We start from the raw sequence: 13,150 nt of genomic DNA, 5'->3' as shown, positions 1-13,150 counted from the left end.
TTTTTGTGGGGCTGTTTTTAATCTTCCTTGTGAAAACTTGAGCTGATTCATCCTAAAAGTAAACCATTAGATATTTGGCTTATCTTTTGTTTTGCTTTTAAAATATACACTGGATATATAGCTGCAAGCTAGCCCAGGCTCACATCGAACATGTAATTCTACTGCCCCGATCTTGCATGTGCTAGGATTACTAATGCACCCCAACAGTTCTTCACAATGTGTGCTTTTTTAAAATTTTTCACTTTATGTATTTCTGTGTGCTATGCAAGCACTTGCAGGCAGATGTCATGTGGCAACTTTGAAACCATGGCAGAGGGGCAGGGATGAACGAGGGTCTGGGACTGGAAGGATGGAGGAGGGGGCTGCAATCAGGATAGAAAGTAAAGGAATAAATAAAGTAATAGGGAAAAAACAAAGCTTAACTGTGACAAAGCTTAGCTGGACTTTTTTGTAACATAAGCAGAACATTTGCCTCCAGCTGCCCTGCTGAGATGACTGGGTGATGGCTCAGCACTTGAAACTATGACAGCTGCAATCTGGGAGTTTATTACTTCTTTCTTCATGAGAAAAAAAAAAAAAACATTGACTACTTTCTCTTCTCTATGATAAATTATATTCTCTATAATAAATATTAAGCATAACAGTTTCCTTCCATATCATTCTTCTCAGCACCAGATAATTAATAGTGGGTGAAATAATTTGCCTAAAGCAGAAGCTTCAGCCAGCAGTATGACAGTGAGAGTCAGAATTTGGCAAAAGTGGAAATAGCTCAAGCTGGTGCTGTGGCTCTTCTCACATCTAGACTAAGCTCACTAACCCAGCACCAAAGCTCCTGGCCTTGTCTTTGAATGTCTTAACAACAGCCAAAGCTATAAGAAATCTGAGAAGATTCTCACAGCAGAGTTGAAAATATCCAGATATGACGTCTCATGGAAAAGCAGATAGAATAAATATCCACAGTATATGCAGATATATGCTATATATGCACATGTGTGTGCGCACAACACATTCATGCATGTACTGTTGTTCAAAAACCAATTGCTTTTTTGTAATTTTGTGATTCTGACTTTTGAGATGAGTTTTGTGGTTTTGACTTTTAAATAGAGCCATGCAGTAGTATGCATTCCTTTGTGCCTTGTTCTGTCGCTCAACATTTCATTTGCGATCTGTGCATATGTGTAACTGTATAGGATTCTACTGTGTGAAAGTTCAGTAAGAGTTGTGTCATTTTCCTGTAGAGAACCATTCAGATAGTTTTTAGCTCACTATTTAGTTTCACTATTACGGTTTACACACACACACACACACACACACACACAATTTCTTAATATATAGATTGACAAGAAGCCTACAGAATTCCAAATAGACTGGACAAGAAAAGAAATTCCTCCTGTCACATAATAATCAAAACACCAAATGGACAAAACAAAGAAATAATATTAAAAGCAGTAACGGAAAAAGGTCAAGTAACATATAAAGGCAGACCTATCAGAATTATGGCAGACTTCTCACCAGAGACTATGAAAGCTAGAAGATCCTGGGCAGATATCATACAGACCTTAAGAGAACACAAATGCCAGCCCAGGCTACTATACCCAGCAAAACTCTCAATTACCATAGATGGAGAAAACAAGATGTAACATGACAAAGCAAATTTTACACAGTATCTTTCTGCAAAGCCAGCCCTACAAAGGATAATAGATGGAAAACTCCAACACAAGGATGAAAAGTACACCCTAGAAAAAACAAGAAAGTAATCTTTCAACATACCCAAAAGAAGATAGCCACGCAATCATAATTGTAACCTCTAACAACAAAAATAACAGGAAGCAACAATCACTTTTCCTTAATATCTCTTAATATCAATGTACTCAATTCCCCAATAAAAAAACATAGACTAACAGACTGGATATATAAATAGCACCCAGCATTTTGCTGCATACAGGAAATGCACCTCAGTAACAAAAACAGTCAGAGTAAAGGGCTAGAAAACAATTTTCCAAGCAAATGATCACAAGAAACAAGCTGGAGTAGTCATTCTAATATTGGAGTAAAATTGACTTTCAACCAAAAGTCATCAAAAAAGATAAGGGAGGGCACTTCATACTCATCAAAGGAAAAATCTACCAATGTGAACTCTCGATTTTGAACATCTATGCTCCAAATGCAAGGGCACACACTTTCATACAAAAAACTCTACTAAAGCTCAAAGCACATATTCCACCTCACACAGTAATAGTGAGAGACTTCAATACCCCACTCTCATCAATGGTCAGATCATGGAAACAGAAACTAAACAGAAATACAGTGAAACTAACAGAAGTTATGAACCAAATGGATTTATATTTATAGAACATATCATCCTAAAACAAAAGAATATACCTTCTTCTCAGCACCTCATGGTACCTTCTCCAAAACTGACTCTATAATTGGTCACAAAACAGGCCTCAACAGATACAAGAGCATTGAAATAATCTCATGTACCCTATCAGATCGCCACGGACTAAGGCTGTTCTTCAATAACAACAAAAACAAGAGAAAGCCACATATACATGGAAGCTGTACAACACTCTACTCGATGATAATTTGGTCAAGGAAGACTGTTTACTGTTGAACAACCAATTGATGTGTTCTTCCCTAGGAAGACTAATCCTTCTCTTGTCAGCATTTCTTAGTTGCCTGTACTCCTCGCGCAGGTGTTGGAGCCTCATGGGCTAGAGCCTCATGGGCTGGCTTTCCACTGTAGCATCTCTGTTGCTTCTGACCTTGTTCCTCTCTTATTTAGGCAACCATATTCGTGAGAATCTCTGGGTGTGGCTTCTGACATTACTAGGAAACACATTCTCATAGCTTTTTAGATTCTTTGCTCTCCTCTTTTGTAGTGTCCCCTAAGCCTTTGTTGGTTTGTTTGGTAGATGTGTCATTGGGACTGGCTCCACAACACTGCATTTAGATTGGTTGTGATCTTCTATACTTTAATAAACCAACATAATCCCTGACTACATTCTAAACATTTATCCTTATGCCCCCATGTTAATATATTCTTCATGCCGCATCAGGGAAACTTTGTAACAGAGATCATGTTTTATGTTCTCTATATCAGTTATACTTCCTTAGCACAGTGAGCTGTTCATAGCACATACGTAATATTGGTTGAATCAATATGACACATATTAAAACATAGGTGTCTCTGCCACCCAAGTGCTGGAATTGAGACTGTTTGTCACAGTGCCAGGCCTCAGGGCAATGTAATTAATTCTGCTAAGTACCAGTTGCCTAATGGTTAGTACATCTAAATTAAAATGAATGAAGGATTCATGTCTAAACTTTCAAACACATAAAGAAACCTCAAACACATTGGGCAAGGAAGATATCATGTGGCAAAATTACTCATGTAAAAATATATAATCTCATCTTTAAAAAATTTTTAAATGTGAACCATCTTCATTTTAGTTCTTGCGGCTTTCTGTAATTTACAAAAAGCCTTTTAAATACTTGTCACTTGTGAAAGAGATAAACTTCTTTGGTTGTGACAGTTCTAAACTTTTTCTATTGATATGTGGATATGAGACCAGAGAACAATGCATTCCTGCCGTGCTGCACTCCTCACAGTACCCATCCTAGCTCAGTTCCCCAACAAGTGTCACACATGCTTCTTAAGCACCAGGCTTTAGACAGACAGCAGTAGTTAGTGTAGCACACGGAGTGTCTGTTTCTCTCTTGTCACTTCAGACTATTCCTTTTGTCTTCTGCTGACTTTTTTTTAAACAGAATGATAGACCTATGTCTTCTAGGGTACAATGTCTAGACAGTGACCAAACCTGCAGAGTCCTTTCCGAGTCTGATTTCATAATTGACATAATTCAATCCTCTATTTTGCTCAAGAGAGTTAAAACCAACTAAGACATCTTAGACAAGAGAACAGGATGTATGTGTGTGTAGATGGCTTTGTGTGTGTGTGTGTGTGTGTGTGTGTAATGATAAGCTGCTATTTATATAGTATCATTTTTTCCTCTTATGAAATACATTTTAGATATTTGGTTATATGCTGTAATAGTTAAATCTGCAGTTACTATTAATTTCCCAAGGGTTTTACTTGTCATCTTGATAGCATATTACTACCTAGCACCTTAGCATTATCAGGTTGTCTGGCTTCTGGCTTAATTGGAATAAGATTGATATATCCCAGGTTGGGTGTAGCCAGTCACGGTTAATTGTGCATAGTCAAAAGGTCAAGGAAGACTGGGTGGTGAATTCATTTTTAATGATCTATACAACTAAATGTAGGTGCCTGGGTCTTTAACAGAATCACACATAGCTGATATTTCTGGATTTCCTTTGGTTATTCTTTTATCTCCTACTACTAGGAGATCTTAATACTTTGTTCGATATTTATCCACTGATAAGAACAGTTTCTGCATGTTTTATGGGAATTTACAAGCATTATTTTGCATCACCTAGCTTAATCCTTACTTCACTTTTGAGGCACATGTCACCTCAGTTTTACAGGTAAGAGAACTGAAGTCCCTGGACTGCCTAACACCACACCACTGACTCACTGCCAAGTTTCCTGGCTTCAGCCTTGTGCTCTTTCAGCTATCGTAAGCAAAGCCATGGCTTTGAAGCTGGAAACATGGAGATACTTCTATTAGTGGATTGATTTGATCTAATCATATCTGCCCCTGAGGCCACCTCTAGTTGTTAATATTGAGTAGTATTTTGGGGGCTCTATGGTGAACCACTATTCAAGGACATAAATCAATGTTCAGAAGCTTCACTTTTGGCTGAGCTCTGCAATCCTTCAGCTTCGTCTTCACCACCACAGTGGTCATACAAGGGAACAAGGCTGTTGTCCTTTATTTCAGAAATGCACTTCCATATAAATGCCAGCTCCATGAAGCAGTAGCTGGCCTCATCATCTAAATAGAATTTAGTTTACTATAGGTTTATTTGTAGACCCAGTAAAGGGTACAGCACCTGCCATAGATACAGAGTCCTTATTAATTATACACAGGTAATGAACTGATCCGCTGACTACTACAGGAAACTCATATGATCAGAGTGTAGCAGGTGAGACTCAACATAAACGTTAATGGGTAAAACAAATACAGAGACCCATAGCAAGACAATATGCAGAGAGTGAGGGAACTCAGAACCCTCAACCCTAGCCAACATGCTAGCAGCAGAAACCTCCCCTGAAGGCTCAGCCCAGCAGAACAGGAGGTGGCAAGAGCTTCTGAGCCAGAGGGGATGGGAGACACTAAGGAAGCAAGGCCCTCTAAATCAGCACTATGGATGCACACCTGAACTCACAGAGACTAGGCAGCATGCGCAGGGCCCGCATGGGTCTGCACCACATGGGGTTCGAGATTTGAAAGGAGATGTGGACACATGCCCCAAGCCCTAAACCAGAAGCACTCTCTAATTGAAAACCACTTGCAAATGAAAACTTAGTTTTCTCCATGGAATCTCACGTGGATCAACAGTGAAATGTACTCCACAGAGAAAATGTATTCCACAGGGAGGTCCAGGTCATTTGTTATTATTATTTAATTCTATTTTTGTTTTGTTTGTTTGTTTGTTGATTTGTTTATTTCTTGTTTTACCCTACAGGTCCTTTGCATATATATAATGGCTTCCAACTTAGTGTTTGTATAGGAGTCCTGAGGGTGTGAATGAGTGCGTCTGTTATTGTGCTTCTCTTGGGCTTTGTCCTGTTTGTTCGCTTTGTCCTATTCGTTGTGTTAGTTTTGGTCTACCTTCCATTAGTCTAGTATGATACCTTAGAAGACTTTGTTTCCTAATGACAGACAGAGAGAAAGGGAGTGGATCTGGATGGGAGAGGAAGAGGGGAGGAACAGGAGGAGTAGAGGGAGGGACATGTTATGTGAGAAAAAGATTTTATTTTTAATAAAAGGGAAAATAAAAATTAGAAATTAAAAAAAAAAACTGAGAGCTAACCCCTGATTTTCTTTCTACTGTAGGCTTGCCTCTTCACTGCCTCAGACCTTGAAAGAGGAGCGCGCCTCCGCTGAAAACATGTCTTTAGAAACCCTGAAAAACAGCTGCCCAGAAGACCTCTTTGATTAGCTTTAACCCTAGAACACAACACTAGTGTTCAATGGACTATATTCTTTCTCCAGTTCCTTTGGATGAGAAGACAGACTTTCAGCTTAGCAGCCGTGGTTACTATGTCTCGGAGCTTTACTGTGTGTATCCAGTGAATTACACAGGTATGTGATGATCAGATTGGATGACAGAGGAACACTTTTCTCCCTTCCTTATTCCATTCATTAAATCTGACTTTTGTTGCAAAAGGCATGTTTATTGTATTTGTCTGCACATTATTGTAGCTTTCTAATGACTCTTGGAAGATTTTGGAAATATGGCAAAAAAATCTTTAATTCTTTTTTAATTGTACTTTAAATTATTTTTGTTTGAAAATTCTAATTTATGATGTGACACATATAAAATACATCATTATCTTATATGTAAACAATCTGAAAATCTGATAGTTAATAAAAATTTGTTTTCTTAAAGGAACTTTATTTGACTGAACTTTTTTACTTTATTGTCGTAACTTGCCTTTCTAAAGTGCTCACTGTAAGGCATCCTGTGTTCTAGTGATAGTGGCCCCACGCCCATACACACTGGCAGTACAAGTTGGCCTTAGTGGGTTATTTAAAAAATAGAAATAACCTTGGGAAGGGAGCATACTGAAGAGTATGTGGAAGGAATTAGAGATGAGAAATCAGGAGACATATTGCATGTACGTATATATGAAACTCAGTAATAAAGAAAGAAAAGTGAATGTTTACATTTAGGGGACAAAAAGACCCCATTAGCATTTTAGGCCCTTCTTGAAAGCTGAGATCATGCTCCATCTGGTGAGTAAAAGGTGGTGCATTGCTTTCTCTATCTGCCCTTCTGCTTCCTAACTCACTGCTGTCATTTCCTTCCAGCTAAGATCAGTTCCCTCCTACCAAAATCGTGATGGACACCATGTTGCCACATGCAGTATTTGGTCCACTCTGTATCAGCAGCATGTTTGATAAAGCTCATCACATCTATTTTCTCCTCATGGCTTTTGCGTCAGCCTCTGTGCAGTGTGGTCTTCCTTTATTCTGACGACCTATTATGTAGCTTCTTGGGTAATTCTTCTCTGCTCAGCAGTTAAATGTTTACTAACTGTAGGTTCAGTTCAACATTCTGCTCTTCATTACCCATATCATCACCTTAGATTCTGTGTGATGTTAAATATCACATTTACTTTTATTGCAAAAGCTAATGGAAAAAGTTATAAACAGACTTACATGTACATATGGGGGCAGGAGAGATTTTCCTGCATTTTAGGCATGTATGCCTTGTGCTTATAATCTCATGTCATGACTTAGGAGCCAAAGCTGCTGAAGAATTTTACACTGATACAAGGTCAGCCTGGATTGCCTAGTAAGTGCCAACCTAGCCTGGTCTACATAATATATACATATGTGTATATTATATACATAATATATTATTATATGTTATATATATACATAGTATATTATTATATTATATATTATAATATATATTATATACATATGTATATATTATAAGGACACATGCTCTACTATGTTCATAGTAGCCTTATTCATAATAGCAAGAAACTGGAAAGAACCCAGATGTCCCTCAACAGAGGAATGGATACAGAAAATGTGGTACATTTACACAACAAAGTACTATTCATCTATTAAAAACAATGAATCTATGAAACTCTTGGGGAAATGGATAGATCTGGAGAATATCATCCTGAGTGAGGTAACCCAATCACAAAAGAACACACATGGTATGCACTCTCTGATAAGTGGATATTAGCCTAGAAGCTTGGAATACCCAAAATACAATCCACAAACCACAAGAAACTCAAGAAGAAGGAAGACTAAAGTGTGGATACTTCATTCCTTTTTAAAAGGGGGAACAAAATACCCATGGAAGGAGTTGCAGAGACAAACTATGGAGCAGAGACTGAAGGAAGGACAATCCATAGACTGTTCCACCTGGGAATTCTTCCCATATTCAATCATCAAATCCAGACACTATTATGGATGCCAGCAAATACTGGCTGACAGGAGCCTGATATAGCTGTCTCCTGAGAGGCTCTGACAGTGTCCAACTAATACAGAAGTAGAGGCTCACAACCATCCATTGGACTGAGCATAGTGTCACCAAGGAAGGAGCTAGAGAAAGGACCCAAGGAGCTGAAGGGTTTGCAGCCCCTTAGGATGAACAACAATATGAACTAACTAGTACCCTCAGAGCTCCCAGGGTCTAAACCACCAACCAAAGAGTACACATGGTGGGACTCATGGCTTCAGGTGCATATGTATAGCAGAGGATGGCCTAATCGGTCATCAGTGGGAGGAGAAGCCCTTGGTCCTATGAAGGTTCTATGTCCCAGTGTAGGGGAATGCCAGGGCCAAGAAGTGGGAGAGGGAAGGTTGTTGAGCAGGGGGTGGGGGGTTGGGGAGTAGGGGGGATGGAACAGGGTTTTGTTTTGTTGGTTTTTTTTTCTTTCTTTGTTCTTTTTTTCAGAGGGGAAACTGGGAAAGGAGATATCATATGACACGTAAATAAAGAAAAAAGAAAATATCTAATAAGTATACATACATATATATATATATTTAAAAAGAAAGAAATTTTTATCACATTTCAGTTTGTTGATGGGTTACATTTAAGAAAAATCTGTATATTTATAAGTATACCAATTACAAATACAATCCTAAAACACAAATTTCTACTTAGTCATGCAAGGATGTTACTATAACTATTGAGTTTTCTATAATCTAAGATGCATGTACGTTAGCTCTTTCTAAGAGACTAAAATGAGACAAGGGCTGGCAAAATGACTCAGTGAGTAAGAGCACTGACTGCTCTTCTGAAGGTCCTTAGTTCAAATCCCAGCAACCACGTGGTGGCTCACAACCACCCATAATGAGATCTGATGCCCTCTTCTGGTGTGTCTGAAGACAGCTACAGTGTACTTATCTATAATAATAAATAAATCTTTAAAAATATATATGAGACAAAATACAAGTAATTAAAAGTACACAACCAGTATGTGTAGAGTAAATGAGCAAAATCGATGAAGAGGGTATTCCCAAAGTCATGCCAGCAATCGCACGCACAGAGTTCAGCATACCTTAAACATCTTGTATTTTTATTTTATCTTTTTAGGCCCACAGATATTTTCATCCATCTCTGCCTTGCATTGATTCACTTGGTTACAAAAGGATGCATACAGCCTCTAAGCACAACTTCATATCTTTTGGAAACAAGAAAAGCATGGCATTCTGTCTCATGAACAGTGTAGACAACACTCTACAACGTGCTCAGATCCTGCTATTCCATTCCATCTATATGTCTGTAGTTTCCACTATCTATGCCCCAAAATAAAATGATCTGGAGACCACTGGCTGACTTTAAAAGAACAGAAAAAGAGTTTGAGTGCCCTATGGTACTTTTAATGTTAGTATTCCCACTTCTAAGACAAATGAATTTCATCTCAGAGGGATTTTTTTTTCAGCACAAAATTTAAAAGTTAGGGCTGGCATCAGATATGGTGTCAAGTTCATTAGGGAAGAAAAAAAGAGGCCCTGAATAAGCAGAGGTGTCTTTGTTATATAATTTTAAAAGGTCACACATCTACTTTAGAAAAGGTTTGCTTCATGACCTATAATCAAACTTATAAAACATAGGACTCTGTGTTTTTGAGCCAAACAACTCTTTATTGGGTGTTTGATTCAACAAATGTTTACCAAGGAAAGGTTGTACACAAGGTACAGACCTGGGCCATCTGGAGAAATAAAGAATAAATCTATTCATTTTGCTGAACATTTGTGCTAGTTTTTGTTCTTGGCATTAGCTGAGGTAGTGAGCAAAACAGGTAAGCACCCTTTGGCCACAGAGCACATGTTGTAGTAAATGAAGCTTGAGGCCCCTCAAAACAAGGCTGAAACTACACACTGAATTCACAAAACTCTTTTTGGATACCTAAGAATAAAAAAAAAAAAAAGTGGCTCCATGAGACTTTTGCCAGACATGGCTCAGAAAAAAATCAACAATCATCCTTTCATGTAATCCTTATGTTCAAGCATCATTTTTAGAATCCTTCACAAATATCTGAAATCTAGGTTCAAAATTAGCCTCCTCAATTTTCCTGTGAGTTGATAATCCCAGATAACACAGTTACAGTCCTGCCCCACATAATGATCTTGTAAGGGGAAATGAGACCCACAAGACTTCCCCTGCACATTTTTATGGCTGTTGTCTAGATTTACATTCTTCACAAGGGGTGTGAATTTTCTAGCAAATTCTTTAGATGAAATTTCATTATAGATGTTACATGAGTTAACCTAACATGACTTTCTCTGTATCCTAATTATAGAGAGTACCCTGAAGTGATTGTCTGCTTTCTCTCTGGCCAGTAACTTTCTTATATCCTCAGTGTACAATACTATATGGACTATGCTTGACTCGTGTTTAACCTGCCTGATCACCCTTTCATTTACTCGTGAATTTTTATTTTTTCCTCCCCCATATTTGAATAAAATTCAACATGAATTTTACTGTTCTCCTGTTGATTTTTTTCCCTTCTATCCTTTGAAGAACTCTATTTGAAATTCTCATCCCACAATATCACAGAGTAGAGTAGATTTCCACACCAAAATCTCATTGACCCTAAAGACTCTTGATTATTCAGAAGAGAATCACCCCTACTTCCATACTGATAAAGAAATTTTTTCCACAAAAAATCAGGAGAGATTTTTGGTGCCCAAAGTTCTAGTTGAAGGAATGTAGATGAGTCTTGAACTGTTTGCTATATTTATAGAGTTTGAAATTTAACGTTGATCTTGGTTATACTAGCCAGTCAAATGTAAGTAGATTAAATAATGTTTATAGAATCTGCTTATGCAAGACCCTTCTATAAACTCTCTGCCTCTGAGCTGTGCTCTTTGCCAAAAGCTATGATTGAGATGAGGCATCTTTAAAAGTAATAGTCTTAGGGATATTATCCAGAAATCAAGAAAGGGTGACAACATGAAAGGAGAAGGTCATGCTCAGATGACCTACCAAGATGGTGACCATGTGGATGTCATGTGTTCCCACTAGGATCCTGGAAGAAACCCTTTGGTTTTTTTTGTTGTTGTTGTTCTTTTTTGTGTGTGTTTTGTTTTTGTTTTTGAGAACTACTCATGGTTGAAAGCAAAACCAAGGAAGACTTATTGATTGTTTGCTGTTTTCTGTAACTCAGTAATGGCCTGGGTGCCTTGATTGCTCATATTTGAATTTCTGCTAATAACCAAGGCAGCAAATACAGAGAAGTTCTTCATTCAAAAGCAGAACTACAGGAACTAAAGTAACTAGTGAAGTAGGTCAAATCATTCTAGAAAGGGATTGCCCCACCAGCACCAACACCAAAAAAGAAAAAAAAAATTATTGATAATGATTTTGAGGATTTTGAGCCACAGCTAGTCAATATGGTACACATTGTTTTATGCAATTTCCTGCTTCTTCATTTCCCAGTCCTAGTCAAGGTGATAAGACTGAGAGACCAGAAAATTAAATGAAATAAGATGGGTATATATCTTGTTTAAAAATGTATTTTCTAGAGAAGCCAATATGTAATTTAGGAAGAAACAAAAAGAAAAAAGAAGGAGGCAAGGGAGGGAGAAGGAAGAAGAAGAGAAAGAGGAAGATGAGGAGCAAAAAGAAGAGAAGAAGAGAAATAAAAGAAAAAGAAATAGGAGAAGAGAAGAAGAGAAATAGAAAAAAGAAGAAATAGATGGAGAAGGAAAAAGAGAAGGAGGAGAGGAGGAAGAAAAGGAAGAAGAATCAGAATGAGCAGCATCAAATTCAAGCAAACTGGCAGAGAGAGGAGGACTTTCGGGACTCATGAGGAGGGAAGGCAATGTCTAATGTGGCCCTGATATTTTGTTGTTCAGAGCTAGAGCTAATGTATGTATACTGTGAAACACTTCCTGTTTCCTTCCCTTCTCTGGAGTTTTATTAGATAAATGGCTCTGTAAGTAGGGAGAGGGGTGTTACTAAACTAGCAAGGAAAATAATTACATTTTATTTTCGAAAGGTTTCAAGTAGCAATTCCCCCCAGGGAGTTGCTGTTCCCCATGCCTAGCCTATGATGACTTACAGGTCAAAACTGAGTCTGCTCTGCAAACTAGAGCCCAGTCCATGCATTGAGACTGTCAGTGAAGCCTGTCTAACTAAGCAAGTGTAGATACACTGCACTACAGGTAATCCTACCATCAAACATAAAAATGGTTGTTTGCTATATGGTAGGTGTATGAGCTCATGCATGCTATGAGCGACATGTAGAGATCAGAGGACAGTTTGGGGGAATTGGTTCTTTCTTCCCAGGATCAGGAGATACTCACATTGTTAGGTATTATGTCAAGCACTTTACCCACTGAGCAAGCTATCTTACCAACCCAGATACAGCTTTTATTATGCAATAATTTATCAAAGATTATTCAAGTTTAATAAGATTTGTGTATTCTGCAAGAGTTACATTAGAAAAACAACAAAATAACAAAAGTGGTATTTTCTTCAGAACTGTATAAAATATTGCTATTTTTAAGATTTACATTTCATTCTTTGTGTGTTTGTATGGGGGCAGGATTGTAGCATGAGTGTAAGTCTCTATATAGGCCAGAAGGCATTGGATTCTCAGGAGCTGGAGTAACAGGCACTCAATGTGACTGCTGAGAATTTTTGTTAACCCCTGAGCCATCTCTTCAGCCCCTAAATATTGCCATTTCTGAAGTTCATTTCTCCATCACAACCCTAGAATATTGTTATACTCTCATTTATTTGAGAAAGTTTGAGAAGAAGGGTTGGGAGACCAAGGAAATGCTAGGAGGTAAGTAAAGTTTTTGAACTCACCTTCAAAAATTCTTGAAGTTTGTCTGAAGAGAAATCTGTGCCATATGAAGCATAGGGGATGTGAATGGACGGATCTAGAAGATTCTCAATGGAAGAATAGAGATGACTTAGTTGGATCTGTGCTCTGAATACAAACTGGGAAGGATACATAAAGCAGGCACAAACTATGTACACCCAAAAGGTTGTGATCTATCTGTAGGCTGTGCAGCTC

At 38.0% G+C, this 13,150-nt stretch overlaps 1 protein-coding gene across 7 annotated transcripts in view; it reads left to right on the top strand.

Moving 5' to 3' along the window:
* Xrcc4 (X-ray repair cross complementing 4) overlaps nt 1-13,150 on the top strand; it is a 248,473-nt gene that overhangs the window by 224,123 nt on the left and 11,200 nt on the right. For 6 of the 7 annotated variants that reach the window (XM_031360484.1, XM_031360488.1, XM_031360487.1 and 3 more), the window contains one exon: nt 5,985-6,543. In XM_031360484.1, coding sequence (XP_031216344.1) covers nt 5,985-6,090 — 106 coding nt within the window. In that variant the 3' untranslated portion in view covers nt 6,091-6,543. Of the gene's footprint in view, nt 1-5,984; nt 6,544-13,150 lie in introns of those variants that run through there. The other variant, XR_004115888.1, reaches the window with a different exon arrangement.

The sequence above is a fragment of the Mastomys coucha genome, unplaced genomic scaffold (assembly GCF_008632895.1).
Source record: "Mastomys coucha isolate ucsf_1 unplaced genomic scaffold, UCSF_Mcou_1 pScaffold8, whole genome shotgun sequence".
Classification (NCBI taxonomy): domain Eukaryota; kingdom Metazoa; phylum Chordata; class Mammalia; order Rodentia; family Muridae; genus Mastomys; species Mastomys coucha.
Note: the sequence above shows the minus strand (reverse complement) of the source record. Positions and strands in the feature narration are given on the sequence as shown.